This window comes from Podarcis cretensis (genome assembly GCF_951804945.1).
Source record: "Podarcis cretensis genome assembly, chromosome: 1".
NCBI classification, from domain to species: domain Eukaryota; kingdom Metazoa; phylum Chordata; class Lepidosauria; order Squamata; family Lacertidae; genus Podarcis; species Podarcis cretensis.
The window spans coordinates 80,650,842-80,674,906 of NC_137170.1; the positions used below are offsets into that span (position 1 = coordinate 80,650,842).

A 24,065-nucleotide genomic window follows, 5' to 3' on the forward strand; every position below is an offset into this window, starting at 1 on the left:
GCAAGAGGGATCGCTGCGCAGTGAAAGCAGCAATCCCTCTTGCTGTTCTGGCTTCTGGGATAGCTGCGCAGCCTGCATTCGCTCCATAAGACGCACACACATTTCCCCTTACTTTTTAGGAGGGAAAAAGTGAGTCTTATAGAGCAAAAAATACGGTATAATAAAGCACCATTACAGTGTTGTAAACAGTAAAAATTCAGACCATCCATTTCAACCAAAGGCAAATTGCAATAAAAATATATTTAAAAGCGGAGAAGGAAGAATATGTAGACCACAGTCCCAAGAACCTTATAGCTTTTATTTAACAATGGAAGAAAAACCTTTATGGATGAAAAACTGTTGTGTTGGGTGGAAGTAGTAATGTACTTGTACTCTACCTTTCAGAAGTCCATGATATATATGACAGATACAAAGAAGCAGAAACTGATACAGTGGTACCTCTAGATGCGAACGGGATCCGTTCCGGAGCCCCATTCACATCTAGAAGCAAATGTAACCCATGTCTGCGCGTGTCATGTTTTGGCGCTTCTGAGCATGACATCATTTTGAGTGTCTGTGCATGCACAAGCGGCGAAACCCGGAAGTAACGTGCTCCGTTACTTCCGGGTTGCCGTGGAGCGCAACTCGAACGCACTCATCCCAAAGCACATTCAACCCGAGGTATGACTGTAATGGTAGCTTTGAAAGATGCTGATTAAACTTCAGGTTAACATTCACTGATTCATAGTCTCTTCTCCACTCCCGTTCTTTTTATGGAAATCAGTGCTTTGTCTGGTTGGCACAGGAAGACTGAGAGACAAAAAGTTATCCCCAAATTTCTTTTTTAATGGGAAAAACTCTTCTCCTCGGTGTCAACATTTCTGGGAATTTTATATCTCTGTTCGTACCTGGAGGTTTGCAAACAGCCCCCTGCCACTGCCTTCCTGGGGCCCTGTAACTAAGATTGAGGGATGGGAAGGAGACAGCTGCTGGTGCTACTCTCCAGACTCTGTTGAGATTTATTCCTCCTGTCAGGGATGGGAGATGCCTCCTCAAGAATTGGATGCCTCCCCCCCCCCCCAATGGTGTGTTAATGGGCTTTGAAAAGGGAACTGGCCACTCTCAAAGGATGAAGGTGAGCATGGCCCCAGGTCACGGCAGGCAAATGCCCCTGCTTGCCTTTCTCCTGCTTGCAAACATTTAAGCAGAAGCACTGTTTTGTGAGCACCCATACTCAAATATTTGTAAGGCCCACATCAATGTAACTGAGTTGCCTCAGCCATCTCCTTTTGTCTTGTAACATTACCATCTGAGCCTATAAGCAGGCCTAAAGGCTGATTCTTTTGATGTCTCTGTGATTGCTCCCCACTTTGGGCTGTATCCCTTGCTAGTGCTTCTCAGCGTAGACCCACTGAAGTTAATGAACCTAAGGTAGGTCTGTTAACTTCAGTGGCTCTGAGTAGGACTAAAGTTAAATACAACCCTTGTCTCAGGTAAAGCTTCCTTAGATCACTGCTGCCAAAATATTTTCATTTCATAGTTTAGAGCAGAGCTTTCCCAACTTTTCATGTTGGTGGCAGTTTTTAGACATGCATTGTTTTGTAACCAGAGGTTAAACTAACCCCTTTCCAGCCCCAGTAGTAGTGCAGGAAGCGTTTGCACGACATACCTACACACTGCAACTAACGTGTTGTGACACAGTTTGGAAAGCTCTGGTTTAGAGTATCTGATGTGATCACCTTCCTTAAATTCCTACACCGGCTCTCAAATAGCTCTCTCAATAGCTTTCAAAAGTGGTTCCTCCCATTTTTCTGTTCTCATATTCCACAGTATTTCTTGAATCAAGTAATTCAGGATTGTGGTGCTAGAAAAGCAAAGTGTTATCCAGTGCTCTTTTTTCTAGGGAAAAAAAGTGCCTGTATTCACTGCCCAGAAATGGCCATAGGAGATCCCTCCTTTGTTTCAAAGATAGGCAAGTGTGCAAAAAGAGCTGCTCTGCACATGCTCAGGGAAAGAGGCAGCAGGGCTCCAAGCATCACAACGTTGTTTCCTCATTTTGCATTTTTTAATTAATAAAAAGGTGCACTGTGCTAATACTTGGTTCCACATTTTTTAACTTTTAGGACTGAGCAACAAGCTCTTCTAGCAGAAGCATCCGTTAATGGCCCTGTATGATATGTGATATTGACTGCTGTTGGCTGAAGAATATGAACTGATATGCAAGGATTTATGTCTCTTGAGGATTTCATCTAGAGTAATTTTGGAGCCAGTCAATGCTGCACTAATTTCGCAAGGGATCAGGACCAGCAACATTTATATTCTAGATTTTAAGACATTGTACAGAAATTCATAAGTGTAAAAATTGCACATTGAGAAATACCAAGAAATTTTTGCGTATGTTTATAATTGTATTGTTCTAAATGATGGGTGGCCTGTGAAATAAGATCTTGCCACCCTAGTAACAAAAGTAGTGATACTATAGTTAAAATGGCTGTAAGAATAGTTTTATAAAAAAGTGAATACACAAATCTAATGTATTTGAGGCATACCTATTTGACAATTAGTGACCAAAGTATTTAGCAGTTTTCATAATATTGCACCCTAAAAATATCTGAAGTCCATGTTTCTTTCAGTTTGGCAAATAATTGTTCATCTGCAATGCCCTTTAAATGTTTTGGTTTTAGATTTTGAAAAATGATTTTAAAAGAATTTTGGTGTTCAACATTTTACAGCAGATTTTCAATTGGTAATTGTTTTCTGTATTGTTTAAACCAGATCAAAATGTAAGTCTATGGGTAGAGATTTTAAGTATTTATTGCTACAATTTAGTTGACAAATTGATGTTACTGTAAAGCCATACGTTCTGTTAAGTCTTTGTTTGCTTGAAACAATACCTTACAGGTGAAACACTAGAATATTTTTGAAGTGCACATGGCTTGTTGTGTATTTTAAGTGATTCACCTTTTTTAACCCATTCACCAAGATGTACTTTAATTCAGAGCATTATAAAATTAAACATTTTTGGAACAATCTTCATATTTAAAACACTGTAATCCTTTTGACAAATCAACTAAATATAATGAAATGCCCATGCTGCTCATGTAATTACAGTTCATGTGTTTTAAAGGTATATCTTTTAAATATCAAAATTGGGCACTTGAGCATGTTAATTGTTATACTTTCACTGTTTTGATCTGTGTGAAGTTTTTCATTTGTAAGTTTTAAACCAGTTTTTTTTTCATAACTGGCTTGTGTATATATATATAGTGATTATGGAAACTAATTGTAATTTATAATTTTCTATGTCATAAAATTCCAACCGCCTTCTCAAACAAGCAATATAATGTATATTGCCACATTGTCTGGTGAAAGGGTTAAAGTACTTCACCTCTTGCACTTTTAGATGCAAATCCATTTTTATTTCTTTTCATAGAAAGTTAGTCATTTATTTTTACATCATTTGTTTTCCTGACCAGTATTTAAAAGCCAAAAGGATACTCTAAACAATGGCCAATGACTTATTTTAGAAAGTGTCCCAAGCTATGTGCCTAATACTACATTGCATACAGAAATAAAGACAAATGTATACTGGTACTTCATTTTATTCTTCCCTTATTTTTAGCTTTTCAAAATGCAGTGTTCATGTAAAATGTTCCCACCTGCATTTCAAATAAACATTTCGCTATATTGGAGGGATCTTCTACATCAAGTAGCAAAACAGGAAGCATGTTGCTGCTTACCTACTACAAAACAAAAGTGGATGCTGTCAGTTCCAGCTCACTGGTAGTTCCCATGTTCCATTTACAGTAGAAAGAGAGTTTAAATCCAATGCTTTCATGCTCATAGCATCTTTGCTTTTTTCAAAGAAACTGGAATTCATTTGGTTAGTTATGAGTATTGGCACCTTATATGCCACAATGGATTTCATCATCAAAGGTGTGTATTCCCACTCTTCTAAATTGTTCTCCAACTTGTAAATGTTTGCAAAGTGAAAATGTTTACTAGTTGCAGCTGCATCCCCAGGTAATTACACCAAAGTTTTCAGGTGATAAACTTTGCCAAGTGACGAGCAGGATTAAGTATTTCAAATTTTAACCCCCCCCCCCCCCACTGAGTAGTAAGTGAACAGGCCCCTTTTTGCTGTATAAAACACAAACAAAAACTTTCCATTTCAATATGTTCCTTTCAAAGTGTTGGAATAAGCTAGAATTGAATTCAGCTCATACTTTTCAGGATGCAAGTCTGAGGTAACAATCCTAAACTCAGTGGAATTTACTTTCAAATAAAGATTTATAGGATCAACAAAGTCCACTTAACGGATTACTTGGGATCTTTTTAGTGCATGTGTGCACAACAGGGAGATAACGTGCGCTGATGGTTTATCCTTGCTTCAGAGTTGATTAAAAGTATCTGTTTTTTAAATTAAATTACAGGATGCATCTTGTTAAAAAAAAATTCTTCTGTTAATTCATGACTACCGAATCCTGATGTACCTAAAAGGAGCACGCCTTCCCCCCTCCCATGGAATGAGCATGGCTTCCTTTTGCTTTCATTCCACATGATACATAGTGGCACAAAATACCTCCCTCTCTCAGAGAGTTTGTTTACCTTCTGAAAACACTTTCAAGTGATGTATATTAACTCCTTTTAAAAGCAATCTGCTCCAAGGATATTTGTGGTGGTTGTAGACAATGTGACTTTGTAACTGTTCACGAGGCCAGCATCAGTGGCTATAAACAGTCAGACTTGTGCATGTATCAAAAGGTAAATAATTCTGAAAACAATATCAATGGGCATTGTTATTGCTGTGTTTGTCTGAATTCTATTGAGGCATAAATTAGTTTAAAATTTATTACACAAATTACAACAGCTGAAATAAGATCAGATAAACTAATAACAGTTTGAACAGTCTAGATTAGTGTGCATACATGGACAGTGCTGTTTTGCCAGCACTTACGTCTAAGCCAAATTTTATATAACTTTAAATCTTTCACAGAACAAAGGCTAACTAATAAAAAAAAACTGGCTCCATCAGCAAGCTGATATTTAACACTTAAGCTTGTTTCTCTACAAAACCTCATATCCTTGCTCTCTGGTGTTGTAACATGACATGTGTTTCTCATTATTTTTTCACTTTGGGGTTTTTTGAGCTTAAATATGTATACTCCTGTAAAAGAGAAAATTACATGGTCAAATGTCTCAGCTACATTTTCCATACAGTATAATAAACATCTAATTTAATAAATGAATTATTACAATTGCTAGATTACTAGACACTTGTTTATTTTCAGACTAGTCACCTGGTAGTGAAGTGAGATCCATCAGATTTAAGTAGGTATGACTCTTTTTTTATATACCCAAATGAAAGATTTGAAACTGATCAATTATCACATTGTTGATAAACCAGGACCTTTTGAATCAGTCTCTCTTGTTTCCCCCCTACATATCTAAAACTCAAGGATGGAACATACTGCAGCTACTTATGGAGTCTTATCAGGAAAGCAGATGGTGGAATCATAGACTTGTAGAGTTGAAAGGGACCTAAGGACCATCTAGTCCAGGGGTAGTCAACCTGGTCCCTACCGCCCACTAGTGTGCATTTCAGGATTCCAGGTGGGCGGTAGGGGGTTCTACGGCACATGTTACTGCAGCACTGGTGGGTGGTAAGGAAATTTTACCATCAAGAAAGATGCATTAGTGGGCAGTAGGTATAAAAAGGCTGACTACCTCTGATCTAGTCCAACCTATTCAGTTGATGGCAGTCTCATTTTATGGAAGGCCTCCTATTAACAGCCCAAAAAAGAGAACCGTGCTACACTACCAGACTTTAGATACTTTGGTCACTAAGAACACAAAGAATATTTTGCATTATTCTACTTTATGAAATTTTTATGCCTGCATTTATACTGTGGAGTAAGTCACACTGAGTTCAGTGGGTCTTACTCCTAGGTACAGGAGTATAGAAGGGGTGGGAAACTTGTGGCTGCCTAGATGATGTTGGACTCCCAATGCCTATTAGACCCAGGTAGCACAGCTAATGCTCAGGGATAACAAGAGTTGCACTCCAGTGACACTGAGGGCACAGATTCATCATATAGCATTGTAGGCTCAATTATTTATGTTTACACATCCTGCATTATAGAAACCTAGTATTTCAATTTTGCTAGTTGCCATTACAAATAAGCAATTGTCTTAGTAATTTAACATGCTGGCTTGAATTCCCTTTGCATAAGCAAGCACTGCAGTAGTTTCCAGTTTGAATAATGCCTGCCTCCTAAATGTGGTATTTCATGTATTTATTATCTCAAATGAATTGTGTGTTAAATGTTGACATTGTGTCCAGAAAGTACCCTGCTCTGAATTAAACATTTCAACTTGCCTCTATCCCACTGCTCTTCTAACTAAAGGAATGACCTTACATTAGCTTTGCAATGTACTCCCTGGTGTGGCTCTGCTGGTGCACAAATGCATCTTGCTGCTGCCTTGCCCCTCCCTTTCTTTTCCGCCGAACTGCTCTTGCATGAGACTGCTGTATTAAAAATAGTATCATATGCCCCTACAGGTATAGAAGGCAAGAAAGAAAAAGGGGAAGAACGGAAACAGGAGCCTTTCATGCAAGCAACTCCAAATCCTTATTTGGTTTGGAGCAACACTGAAGGTGTAAGAATCAAATTTGGTTTACATTTAATATACACTTATACTTACCAAATCAGAGTTTATTGTACTTGGACTGGAAAGATTCATTCCAAAAACATGTCCCAAGGCAGCTGTAAAGTTTAAAGGGCTTTAAAACTTGCATGAATTTTGGGGAATTAGAAAAAACCCTATACAATATTAAAATACAGAACTTTTTCAAATTTATCTTGTTTACATTCGCCCGTTATTTTGTAAATTTTCACAGGAAATTAAATCCCTGTAAGAAGACTTTAACTATCCTGTTTATTGTGTCTGAATCCAGTGTGTCCCATCTAGGAATGGACAGGCTTCTTTCATTCATGAAAGGAACTGAGATCCAACAGAGAAGGCATGCTAGAGGAGGGGAGGCAATTCTGGCCAATTCCTCCTATCTCCCATGCAACTCCTATGATGAGTACTGCCAATTTTATGTCCTCCCTCCCTGCTCCATTCTCCTCTTCCAGCATGGCTGAGAGTTTGAGTTTCATACCAGGTCGCCGAGATGAATGATAGTGGCCTTCAGTGCTGCTTGAGGATGCTGCAGGGTTCTTTCGTGCTCCTTGCTCTGCACTTCGTACAACCAGCAGTTTTGTTGATGATGCAGTGCCTTGTACCTAGAATATTGCCATGGTAATCGTTATTTTTGAAATTAATTCATCTGAACTTAATACAAAGATGGAATAACACCTCATCCAGGCAGCAGCCTTCTTCATAGCTTCTACATAAAAGTTAAATTAAGCTGAGCACAATAATGGCTCAGTACAATTTTAAATTTTATATTAATAATACTCAATAAGGGGAGCCACAACTCACCCTCTCAACACACAAAATTATCAAGAGGCATGTTTGGGCTTAATATTTCCAAATACTCTCTTACTACATTTTCTCAAGACGCAGTAGCATGATATCCCACCCTTGTACCCCAGACTCTCATGAATTTTATGATTTTTCCCCAATTAGGATTTTTGTCTAAAGCCTTTTTTGTACTTCTGTAAACCCTGAGTTTCCTCTGAATCTGCTAATGACTTCCTCATGTGTGTGGATAAGTAAAAAAATTTTCACACAAGCTTCCCTGACTGATGCTATCCCTCCAGTTGCCAGAGAAAGGCACAGCAACAATCTTCTCATGGCTGTTCCTGGAAATAAAATGGCTGAGATGTGCTCAGCAGTGACAAACCAGAACTGAGAGGCATGACAGGAGAGAAGAGAAGCCCTCAACTCAATAAATGACACATGTCAGAAACAAATTCAAAAAAATTCCACTTTGAAATAGCCATTGGCATTTTCACATCTATTAATTTCCCCAGCAGTAGAAAATCTGCATTAATAAAGGTGGGGGAGAAGGTCTAGGGATTTTAATTTCAGGTGTGAAATGGTTTTTTCTTTTCTTACAAATTTTATTGTCTTCCAAGACAAATACATGTACAGCTGTTAATTTTCGTGTGCAATAGTTTTCAAGTTGTGGGGGTCCAGATGTTTTCCCTTCAGGAAATACCACGGCTGTGTTTTAGAAACAAGGTGTTGCTGTGGTCTAAACCACTCAGCCTCTTGGGCTTGCTGATCAGAAGGTCGGCAGTTCGAATCCCCGTGACAGGGTGAGCCCCCGTTGCTCGGTCCCAGCTCCTGCCCACCTAGCAGCTCAAAAGCACTCCAAAAAGTGCAAGTTGATAAATAGGTACCGCTCCAGTGGGAAGGTAAACAGCATTTCCGTGCACTGCTCTGGTTTCGCCAGAAGCGGCTTAGTCATGCTGGCCACGTGACCTGGAAAAACTGTCTGCGGACAAATGCCGGCTCCCTCGGCCAGTAAAGCGAGATGAGCACTGCAACCCCAGAGTCATTTGTGACTGGACTTAACTGTCAGGGGTCCTTTACCTTTGCCTTATATTTTAGAAAATCACAGAAAACATTATGCCCCCAATCTAACTATGTTTACAACAGCATGCATTTTTGCATGCAGATTCAAACCCTAGAACACACTACAAAGTAGCTTTGGCTGCTATCAAGTGGCAGGAAGCACATTTCTATGTACCAGATACAGCTAAGGATGCGGTTGCAGAAACTTGCTTACCTGCATGCAGTTAATGTTGCAATGAGAGGCAATCTATGGATTGTGGTTTAACATATGTTGTGAACATTCATTCAAAGATATCCATGATATAACTAATAACTGACACAAGTTATCCAAGCTGTTTTCTAAGTTGGGTGTGTATGTATTTATTTATTTATTTATTTATTTATTTATTTATTTATTTCATTCCGTACAAGCCAACAACTGTCCCAATGTAACACTAAAATAGAACAGCTCTGGTGACCATTTTGTTTTGTTTTAAAAAATACTTGGAAACACCAAAGACTTAACTCTTTTCCTCTTCTTTCCCCTCTTCCCAGTGCTGAAGATATACTATGAATTAGTTAGAGGGCAAACATCCTTACCTGATGGCAGGTTTTAGGTAAAAGAAATGGCGCATAGTAACGCTGCCCTAGTTGACAATCTAGAACAGTTCCGTGTACAAGAATGACCTCATCCATACTCCCATCAAAAATGTCACATTTGGTGTGGTTTGGTACATCCAGCAAATAAATATTAGAAAGTTGCACACACATCTTGTAATTCCAGTCCTACAATGAAAAGTCATATGATACAGTTTCTGCAGTTGTTTACAGAAGTTGAAATATGATATGAGTATAGTGGCTTAAACTTTAAATAGCTCAAAGAAAATCAGTCCAGCATTGGTAAGTCTATATTTACATTTTATTTAGTGGTGCTGTTAGGCTTTCTGTTTTATACTGTTGCATATGACAATGACTTGGTAAATGGAGGTATGCGTACTTACCTTCATTATTTCCTTGGCCTGTTCGCTAAGCAAGTAAATTATGTAAAAGATTGCCCAGCATAAGCAGTTTTCAAGTTAATAGTTTTGAATGTATTCTACTTAGTTATCCCCTCATTATGCTTTTATTAAAAAGGTAAAGGTAAAGGACCCCTGACAGTTAAGTCCAGTCACAGACGACTCTGGGGTTGCGGCGCTCATCTTGCTTTATTGGCCGAGGGAGCCAGCGTACAGCTTCCGGGTCATGTGGCCAGCATGACTAAGCCGTTTCTGGCGCAACAGAAGACCGAAACCAGAGCAGTGCATGGAAACACTGTTTACCTTCGTGCCAGAGCGGTACCTATTTATCTACTTGCACTTTTTGGCGTGCTTTCGAACTACTAGGTTGGCAGGAGCTGGGAACAAGCAACAGAAGCTCACCCCGTCGTCGTGGGGATTCAAACTGCCTACATTCTGATTGGCAAACCCAAGAGGCTCAGTGGTTTAGACCACTTTTATTAACAAAGTTTAAAATGGAAGTTTTACACAACAATCCAGTCAGACAATCTAAAATGATGAGCAAACAAATCCACACCCCTACACAACCTTGATTACACCATTTCAGCTGTAACAACCATTTACTTACCGTATTTTTCCCTCTATAACACGCAGATTTTTTCTCCTAAAAAGGAAGGGGAAATGTCTGTGCGTGTTATAGAGTGAATGTGTGGTCCCTGGAGCCGAAAAATCAGGCAAAAATCAAATCGCGGCACTTCACGGAGAAGGGAAAACTGAAAAGAGGAAGCGGCTGCTTTCCTGCATTCTGCCTCAGGGTCTTACTGCTCACCCTCCTCTGTTTCGTTGCTGTGTTTGCTGAAACGGAACAAAGAGCAGGGAAAGCCCCTTCCCTCCAGGCAAGCAGAGGGGAATTCCTCTCTGTGCTCGGGTGCTGCTGGGGGAGAGGGAGAGAGAGGGGGGAAGTGAGAGAGGGGGGAGGGGGAGGGAGAGAGAGGGGGGAGAGAGAGGGGGGGGGGAGGGAGGGAGGGAGAGAGAGAGAGAGAGAGAGAGAGAGAGAGAGAGAGAGATGGCTGGCTTTGGTGGGGGGAAACTTTTGCCTTTCTTTCCTCCCTCCCGTTAAATCCCTCTCCTGCATTCTTAGCCAGCTGCTTCTCTGCACACCCCTCTCATGTCCCTTATTTGTTTTTCCTTCGCTCCCCACTTAAAATGTGGTTACAAAGCATAGATCCACATGGATCCTCAGGATCTTTGCATTGGGTCACCCCAAATTCACCATCAAATCACATAGCATGTCCATGGCTACAGCCTGCACCAAAAAAATCACGCACCCACTGTTGCCTGGGGCTGCAATGATGCAAAAACGTGGTTACAAAGCATGGATCCACAGGAATTCTCAGGATTTTTGCATTGGGTCACCCCAAATTCATCATCAGATCACATGTCTGTGGCCACAGCATGAAGCCCAAAAATGATACATCCACTGTTTCATTCAGAATGTTTTTTCCCTTGTTTTCCTCCTCTAAAAACGATGTCCGTGTTATGGTCAGGTGCGTGTTATAGAGCGAAAAATACGGTAGTTATCTACTATGCGTAGCAACCTTGGTGTGCCATCGTATTAACCCAATTATTTAATCCAAGACAACAACAAAAATCACATATTCCATTTTACTTTCCCTTACTGTATGTCAGTTTTAGACATTTTAATGCCAATCAGCATTTCAGTTCAAACTCCATAGTTGACTGAAGTTATGCTTTTTTCTAGTATTCCAACAACCATAAGCAAGTTATGAATTAATTAAAGTCTAGTCATAGTCTAACTCCTCTAGATAATCCAGTCTAGAATAGAACTGGGGAGACAATAGGTTCAAATCCCCATTCAGCCATGAAGCTTACTGAGGATGACCTTTGGCCAGTACAGTATCTCCGCCCAACCTATGTCAGAGTTGTGAGAATAAAAAGGTTGCTGGACCACAGATAGATCCAAGTGAGCAACATGAAGACTGGGAGTGGACGTCCTCCTCTAGGCTCCACCCCCTTGCAGAAAACTTCAGCACCTTAAGAGGGTGAACCCTCTGACCTGAAGGGGGACACTCCTCTGATCCACAGCCTCCCTCCTGGTACACTCCTTACACTGCTGGATTGACGATGTGCACTGTGAAGCTTTTGGTTCTTCAGGCTCAGGGAAGGTTCCTCTTGAGTCTGGGGTCTGGCCCGATAGGTCTTAGTGGTCCAGAAGGTTCCTCTGGGGGCTTCTGTCCAACAGCATCAAGTCTCCCTATGTTCAGCTCTGAGCCCTGACCTGAACTGGCTTTTCTTCTGGTGTCCACCTTCTACGCCAGGCATAGGCAAACTCAGCCCTCCAGATGTTTTGGGACTACAACTCCCCTCATCCCTGACCACTGGTCCTGTTAGCTAGGGATGATGGGAGTTGTAGGCCCAAAACATCTGGTGAGCTGAGTTTGCCTATGTCTGTTCTACGCATTCTCCAAAATTCACCCTCACTAGGGTGATTTTGCCTGATTTTAGTGGGAGGAGCCACTCACTGCAAAATTGGTAAAATACTGACCAGTTAAAGGTAAAGGTAAAGGTACCCCTGCCCGTACGGGCCAGTCTTGACAGACTCTGGGGTTGTGCGCCCATCTCACTTAAGAGGCCAGGGGCCAGCGCTGTCCGGAGACACTTCCGGGTCACGTGGCCAGCGTGACATCGCTGCTCTGGCGAGCCAGAGCCGCACACGGAAACGCCGTTTACCTTCCCGCTGGTAAGCGGTCCCTATTTATCTACTTGCACCCGGAGGTGCTTTCAAACTGCTAGGTTGGCAGGCGCTGGGACCGAGCAGCGGGAGCGCACCCCGCCGCAGGGATTCGAACCGCCGACCTTTCGATCGGCAAGTCCTAGGTGCTGAGGCTTTAACCCACAGCGCCACCTGCGTCCCAGGTTAAATATGCCTAATTGTCTCACATAAATTTAAGATGTAGATTTCTATACAGTTTTTTTTTGTGTGACTGCAGACAACACAGAAATGTATTACATATTACACATGCAAGAACACATGTGCCTACCTGGTTAGGAAGGTTTTCCTTGAAAGTTCTGAGAGCAATATCAAGAGCAAGTTTCAGCCATATTTTATATTCTAGGGAGGGGGGTTCCAAAAACTTATCAAAAGCTTCTAGCAAATCATCTATAGAGATAAAACATGTCTGAAAAAATAAAACAAGAAAATGAGAAATGATAACCTTTAATCAAAGCAACGGTATTGGCATATTTCCAAACATTTTGAGTGCTACATTCTAAGAAAGAATTAGAGTGAAGATAAATTCTGCACAATTAAAATTCTTGTTATATTTAATTTAAATTATATATACCTAAGGAGAAAGAGACATTTCTGTATTTAAATTAAATTTCTTAAGAATTATCGCACGAGAGAAAAGTTGCTGCTTTAAACCATACCCTTCTGGGGCCAATTTGGACATTATAGCAATGGGACAATTGCTTCTGCTGTTAGGATTCCTCTTGGTAGTTGGGATCCAAAGGCTAAAAAAATGTTAGGCATGCCCAGTGAGGATATTGCTACGTCTCCTCAATTTCAAAAGCAATTTGCCTCCTAGAATAGAAGGTCACTGTGTAGGAAACCCAAACACCTCTTTGATGAATGGAGGTAGCTGTGTGATTCTTTGGATCCCAGCAGCAATAACCTCTGGATACAGCTGCACTCAGGCATTGTAGGACTATCAAGATGGTGGGTGGCTTGCAGGTAGGTGCTACAGTAGTTCAAATCACTGCTGCTGTCGCTGCAGTGCTGTCACCACTGAAAGTAAGGTCCTGAATCACTATTGCTATTCTGCACAGCATAATTTCCAGTGTTTCCAATCCTTTCCTTTTGTCTATTAACTGTACATAGTTATATTACTTATGTTTATGCTCCAAATCTTTCCTTTCTGCTAAAAAGAAAAATACATTGCCTGGTAATTTCTGCTTCTATGTACAATACACTTTGCTTTTGCAGATGCTTTTAATGGCTGCTTTCATACAGCTCTGTTACTTCACTAGAAACCTCTTCTGATTAAATGCAGGATTCTCAGGTTGATTGCTGCGATTTTCAAGATCTTCCACTCTTGTATATAGTTCTAATTTGACTTGGTTCAAAGTTTTTATTGTTTTAAGCCTAAATTCAAAATTTCATTAGCTGCTTTTGCTGTTGTGTCCATTTCCCCAACTTTCATGTCAGTAGGGATAACCAAGTGGCACCCTCCAGATGTTGTACCATAATTCCCATCATTCCTTTAACTCTGGTAATTATCACCATGTGGAGAAAGAGATGTTTCTCTCTCATATTACTAGGGGATCATCCAATTAAGCGGAATGTTGGAAGATTCACGACAGAAAATTGGAAATGCTACTTTGCAAAGCACATAGAAAAATTTATGGAATTTGCTACTACAAGATGTAGTGATGGCAATCCACTTGCACTGCTTTAATAGGGGATTACATAAACTCATGGAGAATAAGGTTGTCACTGTCAGCTAGTCTTGAAGTCCATTATTACCCCCAGTGTCAGATGCAATACACCTTTGAGTAATAGTTGCTGGAAATCAAGAGCATGAAAGTACTGTTGTCCTCATGTCCTCCTAGTAGGCTTCCCATAGTCATCTGGTTGGCCACAGTGAGAAGTGAATGCTGGTTATGTTCTCATGTTCTAAGACGAAATTTGTAAGAATTCCCAAATTCAAAACTGGATTAAAATGTAAAAAACCAGGTTTCACTAATACACAGAATTTCACTTCCGCTCTAGTTTAAATCTAAAGCAAAATGAATTTCATGTAACATATTGGAAAGCAAAATTTCCAACCTGCACAGCAGTTTCACATGTAACGCTATACTCCATTTCTTGCTTCGTCAAGCAGTTGAGTTCTCCTATTATAGCCCCAGCAACCAGGTAGTCTGTATAGGAAGTGATTGGAAGACGTGCGCGGATTTCTTTAAAAGCCTCTTTGCTAACTCCATAACGAGGAATGGAACCAGAAAGCTAGTAAACAATTTTTAAAGGAAGGAAAACAATATTTAATCTCAGATAGAAAAAAAGTAAGATCTGCTGTAGATCTTTGGCAGCATTCAACTGAATAATTGCACAGGCAAAACGATTTCTGCATACCCAATGGGATTTCCCTGCTCTCACCCCATGCTGTACCCAGATCTGCTCCAGAGGGTGTGGGGGACACTAGAGCAGAGTTGAGGGGTGAAGGGGATGGGGAGGAGGATGTTACATCGCGCAAGGAGAAATCATTACACTGATGGGAAGACTGCCTGAGCGCTACCTGAATTCCACCCTTGTTCCAATAATAGCTTTCAAAATCTACACTTGCTACATTTTCAGAAAAGTACAATACTAAGACTGCAATTCTATACATGTTAATGCTCAGGTAAGTCATACTGTGTTCAAAAGGAACTCAGTGAAGTTTACTTAAAAATAATAAATACATCTTTATTTCTCTTCTCACACAAATGCAACTACATGTAAATGCTGACCATGTCAAGATTCACATTTCTTGCACTGTTTAAACACATATGTAGATACATTGGTAACACCAGCTAGCCATCTCTGAAACATGTTCTGCTTGCTATCAAATGGTGGCTTTCATAAGTAAAGGTAAAGGTACCCCTGCCCGTACGGGCCAGTCTTGACAGACTCTGGGGTTGTGCGCCCATCTCACTTAAGAGGCCAGGGGCCAGCGCTGTCCGGAGACACTTCCGGGTCACGTGGCCAGCATGACATCGCTGCTCTGGCGAGCCAGAGTCGCACACGGAAACGCCGTTTACCTTCCCGCTGGTAAGCGGTCCCTATTTATCTACTTGCACCCGGAGGTGCTTTCGAACTGCTAGGTTGGCAGGCGCTGGGACAGAGCAGCGGGAGCGCACCCCGCCGCAGGGATTCGAACCGCCGACCTTTCGATCGGCAAGCCCTAGGCGCTGAGGCTTTAACCCACAGCGCCACCTGCGTCCCCCTGGTGGCTTTCATACTTTTGGCTAAATTCTTTAGCTCCTTCTTATGAAGTTAGATGGTATTTGCCTTATGTAACTCATTATATAAGATTGTCCAATTGGAGATCTTGTGCTTAACAGAAGGAACATGACCCTCCTGCTCCAATTCCAAAATTAGGTTATGCTAGAGCCCTAAGACCATCATTATGATGTATCTCTGGACTGCAAAGTGGGAAGATTTGAGCTGAGTCAACTGTTTCTCACATTGCAAGTCTTCCTCAGCAGCAGTGATATCTGTACCTCCATAGAGAGTAGTGGGGCTGCCAAAGACTTAAAAAATAGGTAAAAAGAAGTCCAACATAGCTGCCCACTATGAATCAGAGGGGGAGGTGTGACCATTTGGGAGACTTCTGGGTTGGCTGACAGAAAATGTTTGTATTTCCCCTAGTTTCCAGTTCTATTTTAAAAATATGTTGATTTCCTGTGCATACATGTGCACAATGCACCAAAGCCCTCCAAGTTCTTTGTGCACTGGCCTTCCACACAAAATTTGAAATGGATACTGTGAACAGATATGGGCATATCTAATTTCCTGACTTTTCTACTGTTTTCCAAGTTCTACACCCCAAATTCTGTTCTTTAACGTCAGGCTTTGTATCCACGTACAGAAGGATCTTCCTCACTGTCTTTCAGTGAAGTAATTCAGCTCTGCACTTGGGAGATGTTCTGGCTAGGGTGTCTGTCTGTTTTTTTTTCTTAGGTGCCTGAGAGATGGAGTTGCACCCTTTAATCAATTTTTTTAAAACAAAATATCTTAATAGAGCAAGCAAAACTGGTGCATGAGATTTGGCAGGATTGAGCACTCAATTATTTTTTTCAAAATGTTAAAGACCGTGCAAACTTTAAACATAGCTAGCATGAAACACACTGGATCTATATGTCTGAGATCTAGCAGAGTAAATTTTCTTTTAAGGGGCTAATACGTCTACAATTTTCATGCACTTATGTGGGGGAGGGATTACCATTTTGGGTTCACAATGCAAGTCAATGGGGAATGCAAGATTCAGATTTCTGAATCTTGATTTGGACTCTGAATCAGGTTGCTGTGAGTCCAAACATATCTGCACCAAACAGGGAAGACTCTTGAGAGTCCCATGGACTGCAAGAAGGTCAAATCTATCCATTCTGAAGGAAATCGGCCCTGAGTGCTCACTGGAAGGACAGATCCTGAAGGTGAGACTCCAATATTTTGGCCACCTCATGAGAAGAGAAGACTCCCTGGAAAAGACCCTGATGTTGGGAAAGATGGAGGGCACAAGGAGAAGGGGACGACAGAGGACGAGATGGTTGGACAGTGTTCTCGAAGCTATCAACATGAGTTTGACCAAACTGCGGGAGGCAGTGGAAGACAGGAGTGCCTGGCGTGCTCTGGTCCATGGGGTCACGAAGAGTCGGACACGACTAAACGACTAAACAACACTGTCCCAAACCAAATCAGAGAGGCCTTGCCCAGCTCTAGCAGATACTCTACTGTCCTGCAAAGGCACGTCGCTCTCTTGTGCACAACTACTGCTAGCAAACTGGAGTGTTCTTTACTGTTTCCAAGCACAACAACCTGTTAAGCAATGATGTACAGTGGTACTCAGGTTAAGAACTTAATTCGTTCCAGAGGTCCGTTCTTAACCTGAAGCACTTTAGCTAATGGAGCCTCCCCCTGCTGCTGCGCCACTGCTGCACAATTTCTGTTCTCATCCTGAAGCAAAGTTCTTAACCCGAGGTACTATTTCTGGGTTAGCGGAGTCTGTAACCTGAAGCGTCTGTAACCTGAAGTGTCTGTAACCTGAGGTACCACTGTATAAAAAAGAGAATACCTCCTTCAGCACCACAGCTGATGGAACTTTTACCACTATTACTGACAATTTCCCTATGGGGTCTGGCAGGCTTGGGATAAGCATATAGTTCACATATAGCTGAATTTCTTAACTCTTGTCTCACTGGTCTTATTTTATAAAGTTACTACCTACTTGGAATTCCTGAGCATTTAGCAGGCTATAGGTCTAAATAAAAGTACTATCCATTTCAGTATCCAGTAATTTGTGTTTTAAATTATGAACCAATTTCATGATGCAACACAAGATCTGAAGAATGTATTTCATGTAATACAGGAATGAACATCATTTTCAGAGACCATACAAATGATTTAAAACAGATGTGAAATTCTCTCTATGCAGACAATTATAGGCACTGGTGATGACATTAGATACATATGACTAATCACGCTTAATGCTTGCTGTTGCCAATTTGCCTTATTAGCACAAGCAATTTGGGCACAGGATGACATTACTTTAATTAATGTAAGCAGCTTGTTCATTTATTGAGTAGGGTACATTTGTAGAAAGGTTACTTTATCCGCAAATTAATCATAACCTTCTTTATTATTATAAATTCAGAAAAGCTGAGGAGGAAAAAGACTTCTCCAGGCAAAGCAAAAAATTAGGTGATGAAAGTCTAAAAGTAATTTACTGTTATTTTACTATTTTTTTCCTGCTGAGGTGAACTAAGGTATTTTGTCCTTTTTATCTGAAAGCTGTATATGAGGGGGAGACGAAATTGCTATCATTACTTAAGCCAAGACATTATGACAATTAGGAGGAGAGGAAAGCAAAAAAGAAAAGCCTGTGAAGATTTAATATAAGTTGTGTGCGCGCACGTGTTCCACTTTTTCATGCAATAAACAAATGTCGATCACTGTGGTATACTAAAATTAGCATACAAAGACGAGGGAACAATTCTGACCATTGTTTAGCCACAATAAAAGATACTTTGAAATATAACAGGATGTTAAGCTCCACATTGACTCTTCTGCTGTTTATATGTCAAAATAGTTTTTGATATTTTTGAAAAATTATATTTACTAAGAGTGAGATCCAACATGGTGCAAGTGGACAGTCACTCATGCAAGGTACTCACTCGCTTCTCTCTTTCCCCGTATGCTCCCAAAATCTGCTTCAGAGAACTGTGGGACACTCTGGTACAGATTTTCGGGATGACCAGGAGTGGGGAGGGGAAACACAGAAACTGGAAGTGCCATTGTGCAAGCAGGTAGACATCACTGGATGTTTCCAAAAATACATGAGTTTTGGAATTGGAAACATAGCAGCTTCAGTATTCTGGGGATTTGAACAGTTTTAAAAAATCCTATTCAAAACTATTTCTATTCCTATATGACTGATTTTATTAACAGGAGCAACAGGAAGGGACAGCTGAGAAAGCCACTAGGTAAAAGGTTGAATTACAACATGAAGTATCTGTTCAAGCTCAGAAGAGGCCAGAGGCATCTGTGAAGCTTGTAGGGGCTGGGACAGGGAGCAATATAAAACATATCATGAGAATTGGGGCAAAAACTGGAGAAAGAGAGATGATGAGGCAAAAATGATATTGGGCTCATCTCTGTCTAAATTCATACAACTGTTGGAAGGACACCTCTATACTGGAAATAAGGAAGCAATCCTATGGCTGCTCAGAGCTCATTGCAAAGAATCAGGACAACTGAAAAGGCTTTGTTCATTGTGTCCAGCCGCCAAACTTCAATTAGCAGAGGGACGCAGAGCAGGACCTGATGTTCAGTGAAGTGCATGAGAAGGCACATAATGTATGGGGGGGGGAATGGTTTCCTCAAAGAAACCAAAACGTAAATGAATTTTAAATAATTCAGGTAGGTGGTAAGAGCATGGATCACTGTAGCCAGTTAATGGGTTCATCTACATCAGAGTTAAGATTTGAAGCTGTTTGTGTTTTTATTTAATTTTTTTTAAAAAATTGCAATGGCCACAAGCCAACCTTCTCATCCAAGTTTCCACATTTCCCCCCTGCTAAATTTGGATTTTCCCAATCAGCAGATAATCTGATACGGGAATAAAATCCAAAATAAAATTGCACATTATTCAACTGTGGATGCATTGAACTACATTGTATGGATGGGCTTTTTTTTTACATCTGTGGTGGTGACATTTTGCTTAGTGCCTTCTGTTGCCACATCCACTACTTTCATTTTGTTTCCATCACTCCAAAGGAAATGATGGAGCCTGCCTTTTTCCACCAGTTTGTGGTATTTTTATTTTATAAACAGCTCATTTGCAGAGAAACATTTTTGCACAGCAGCTGTATTTAAATTAAAATAAAATTTGTCCTTGCCAGTATAGGAGTTGGAAAAGGGAAAGGAGAGGGAAGAAGAAGAGGCCTTTCATGCAAGCGACTACAAATTGCCATGCCAAGAAAGGATGCAACATTTGTGACTGTTTAGTTTAGAGAAATGGAGAGTAAGAGGTGACATGATAAGAGGTTTATAAAATTATGCATGGCATGAATAAAGTGAAAATATATATTTTTTAAAATGTCCAGTAGCACCTTAGAGACTAAGTTTGTTCTTGGTATGAGCTTTCGTGTGTGTGTGCATGCACACGAAAGCTCATACCAAGAACAAACTTAGTTGGTCTCTTAGGTGCTACTGGACTATCTATCTATCTATCTATCTATTTATTTCTACTGCGTCAGACCAACACGGCTACCTACCTGTATCTAGAACCATGGATAAAGTGAATAGAGGAAAGTTTTTCTCCCTCTTTCCTAACACGAGAACTTGTGGATATACAATGAAGCTGAATGTTGGAAGACTCAGGACAGATAAAAGGAAGTACTTCTCCATGCAGTACATAGCTAAACTATGGAACTCACTCCCATAGGCGGCAGAGATAACCACCCAACTGGTTGGCCTTAAAAAAGAATGAGACAAATTCATGGAGGACAGGGCTACTGATGGCTACTAGTCACGGTGAGCCATGGTGGCTATGCTCTGCCTTCACAGCTGGCGGCAGCAATGTTTCTGTACACCAGTTGCTGGAAACTGCAGGAGGGGAGAGTGCTCTTGTGCTCAAATCCTGCTTGCTGGCTTCCCACAGGCAATTGTTTGACCACTGTGAGAACAGGATGCTGTACTACATGTGCTGTCAACCTGATCCAGCAGGCTCTTCTTGTGGTTCTTATGCATCTGAGAAAAGAAAGGGAAAAACCCTTTTCTGATTTGTGACTGTGATAGTCCAAAAGGACTCCTAAGAATTGGGACTTTTTACGCATAGCCAACAAAAGAAATAATGTCTGAGGAGCACTTGGAGGGCAAGGGACATTCACAGTCTCAAATAAATGTACAGGAGCATTTACCTGGCAATTCCTCCCTTTCCCTGTTGGTGACAGCAAGGATATAAAGCTTTATATTTGGGCAATAGGTGAAAGGAAAATCTTACTCATATGAACGTAGCAACTTGAATATTTCAACCTGTGTTGAATTTCCCTCATGAGGCAAAAGTGGATGTGGACAATTGATTTCCCCACATAATCCATTTATAGGTTTATAGGTTGGTGGTGATAGTGACAAAAAGGTGCTATTTATGTTACAGCTGCATAAGCAGATAAAAAAATAAGTCATGACCATATATATCCCTATAAAAATTTAAAGTCAAGAAAAGTGTGCTAAAGACTTGCAGTAAAAAGTTATAAATTATATTTAGTATAATATTCTCCACCATTGTGATGTCCCTATTTTCTTGCCAGTTATTTATGTTGCTCAGGTATTTTGTCTATAACTATCATTTACCTTTATCATTCCTGATACAATTAAATGGATTCCTTGTGGTAATTCACCTTCCTCACATATCATATCTCCATAATCATAATAAAGAATTTTTGCTTTTCTCTGAAAATAGCAAATAAATATGGTATGGAAAGTATTACAGAGCATAAGACACACAGTACATTACTAAGTATGCCAACAAAATGAGGGGACATAAATATTTTAAGATTTCTTAAGATATTTCTGAAAACTTACTTTGGGAGGACAGCAAAGGAGTACTATTTACAGCAACATTTTATAATAAATAGACTGAAGTGTAAGATGTTTTATAGATATATGGCAGAAAGATAATGGGCAGATAATACCTGAAGAATCAGCAAATATACATTCAATTTATTTAAAAAGTTTTAAATAAACAAATGGAATACTGATTGGATATCTATTATATCTTAGCATAAAAGGTTTAAAAGTATTTTGACTATGTAACATAAAGGTGAGATGTAAAAGAGACAGTTTAAATGTGCATGGTAGTTTTATGGTGTGTCTGGAAATGCATAACTTATAAATGTCATTAATAGTAGTCATTCATTATGTTTTCCAATCTATAGGAAACTGATCAAAACTTTGCAAATCTATGACAAAGATGTTTTGAGAAATGGAAACATAACACTTGAGAGAGACAACAGTATCTGGTTTGAGGCAGTGAAAAATTAACCAGCATTTGGGTTCAGAAAGTTAGACATCTTGAAATCCTATTCATCATTATTCATTAAAATGTCAAATAACAAATAGATAATTGAAATACAAAGCCTACAAAATGTTCACATTGATTAAAGGTTAAACAGAAATACTGACATATTTATATAAGTGAAAAACTCAGGGACGAATTAGACAATATACACAAATATGCATAAAAAATTCTAAGCATTTTAAAACAAAAACAAAAAATCACCAGAAGATTGTCATTTTGATAAGATGAGATATTGGAGAAGGGTGTCATGTTACCCATTCAAAAATCACCCCTCAAAAACAGCTCCCCTTATCCCAGGGCAGGGTTCCAAACACATAGTCAAACATAGGGAGTAAATAAGAAAATCACACATTCATGAGAGATGGGTGGGGACAGGAGCTCCCAGCACACTGGTCAGGGTAGGAGATTCCAATGGGAAAAATAGAAAAAGTGGTCATCTCACATGGAGATATTCTATCTTTGTAAGGCCAAGGTATCACAGGAAGTGAGAATGAAGAAAAAATGATTTATTTTTTTTGTTAAAGCAGCAGCAGTTTTCAGAAGATGGGAGGTGAGGTTGTAGAAAGCAATGAATAGGGATGGGTTTTGGAAATAAATGTTGGTTGACACACATAATGATGCATTACATTCCTTTGAATCTGAATGTATAAGCTCTCTCTGTGTACAATCTGACTGCACCGGACAAATGAAAAATATTACACATCAAAATCAAGGAGTAGTAATTGTGCAATAAGAGTAAAAAGAGTGGGCTGACGAGCCTTGGATTCTGAGATAACAGATCATATTCAGATGACAAATTCAATGCACGGATGCAAGGCTGGCTGGCCAGTCAGCCAGGTAGCTCCTGATGAGTGGAGCAGGATCGGAAATCTCCCATGGAATGAAGGATCTACATTCTTGGGGCCTTGTATAAATAAGACACAGACTATTTTTAAGCATAGAAATATGTTTTACGACAATGCTTACCTGAATGTATTCTACCTGTTTTTTGTCATTCTGCAGCCAAATGACATTACGCAGAAGTTCTTGTGCAGTAGGAGGTGCAATTGTAGATGGAAGTGTTGCAAGCTGTTGTTTTTTAATTAGAATCATCTAAAGAAGAAAAGTAATCTTACAATCTACAGAAACTAGTCCAGAACTGTGGGAAATGATTGCAGCGAAAATAAAACGTCATGTTTTGCTAAGTAAGCAAAGGGTTAAGACACATGGAGTTCCCCCCTGTAAATTCCTAGAGAGGGCATTCTGTGAGGTCACATCCTTTGCTTGCCCTAGCAAGAAAAGTAACAATGGGAAAATAATCCTTACTACCTCCTCCATGCTCAGAGCTCAGTCTTTTTTCTTTGTCATGTAGCTGATGGGAAAGGATGCTAGTCCTGAGCCCTGACTCCATTTTGATCTCAACTGTGTATTTTGTAATGTACAAGTATACTCTGCCTGACTTGTTTTTCACTGCTACTTTCTGCTTTCTCATAATATACGTGTAAGTTGTATACACATGTATACACAGTCAGTCCTATGCCAATTGCAACAGAGTCAACTTACAGCAACTGCACTGTGGAAAGGAACTTTTGTTGCAGCTCCTGCTCTAGTGGGGCTGTTTTAGCAGTGCTCCAGGAGGGTTTTCCTAGCTGCTTTGGAGACTCTAGTCAAAAAGTAGGACATTAATCTACTAATGAAAGATATGGTGATACAGTTATAGTTAGGCACAGATATATACATAGGTGTGGATTTTAAAAATTACCTTATGTAGTTCAGCACCTTCAGTTTTGTCAACAATTCCTCCCGATATCATAAACTTTAGAGTTTCAGAAGCTGTGTTTAGCACTGTTTGGACTGCTTGTTTAGTTTTCACGCCCGTGACAATCTCTGGATAATCACGCTGCATTAACCCTAAAACAAATTAAAATATTAGTTACCTAAACAATTTTCTTTCAGTTGAGTTGGGATCAAACATTTCTTGCCTGAAAATACTGTTTGCCACAATGATCCCCTTTGTTGTTTACTTATGCTGTAAGTAACCCCATTTCAAAAAAACCCTGCCTGTTTCCTGAATTCAAGAGGAGCAGGAGCAATCTTAATAATAAATACAATATCTTTGTACTTTAAATTTTCCTCAGAATTTTATAAAAGTTTTGGAAATTGGAATTAAATAAGTATAAATTATTTATCAAGAACTACCCAGAACAATTTGTATGTACAGTGGTACCTCGGGTTAAGAACTTAATTC

General features: G+C 40.0%; 2 protein-coding genes and 1 long non-coding RNA gene across 16 annotated transcripts in view; 1 reads left to right on the top strand and 2 right to left on the bottom strand.

The window, feature by feature from the left end:
* Positions 1-3,573, top strand: part of PPP6R3 (protein phosphatase 6 regulatory subunit 3) — a 61,300-nt gene extending 57,727 nt beyond the window's left edge. For all 10 annotated transcript variants that reach the window (XM_079990741.1, XM_079990742.1, XM_079990739.1 and 7 more), the window contains one exon: positions 2,103-3,573. In XM_079990741.1, the coding sequence (XP_079846867.1) occupies positions 2,103-2,154 (52 nt within the window). In that variant the 3' untranslated portion in view covers positions 2,155-3,573. The remainder of the gene's footprint in view (positions 1-2,102) is intronic.
* A 512-nt stretch (positions 3,574-4,085) lies between these two features.
* The window catches only part of LOC307224165 (solute carrier family 9 member C1-like), a 55,169-nt gene continuing 35,189 nt past the window's right edge, over positions 4,086-24,065 (bottom strand). For 2 of the 5 annotated variants that reach the window (XM_079990692.1, XM_079990690.1), the window contains 7 exons: positions 23,580-23,728; positions 22,805-22,930; positions 21,112-21,210; positions 14,332-14,508; positions 12,545-12,682; positions 9,088-9,273; positions 6,755-7,268 (listed from right to left, as the gene is read on the bottom strand). In XM_079990692.1, coding sequence (XP_079846818.1) covers positions 6,969-7,268; positions 9,088-9,273; positions 12,545-12,682; positions 14,332-14,508; positions 21,112-21,210; positions 22,805-22,930; positions 23,580-23,728 — 1,175 coding nt within the window. In that variant the 3' untranslated portion in view covers positions 6,755-6,968. The other 3 variants (XM_079990691.1, XM_079990694.1, XM_079990693.1) reach the window with 3 other exon arrangements.
* Positions 9,801-11,999, bottom strand: LOC307224239. Its single transcript, XR_013842458.1, has 3 exons — positions 11,810-11,999; positions 11,055-11,757; positions 9,801-10,105 (listed from the first exon to the last, which is right to left on the bottom strand). It is a non-coding gene; the product is annotated as an uncharacterized lncRNA (long non-coding RNA).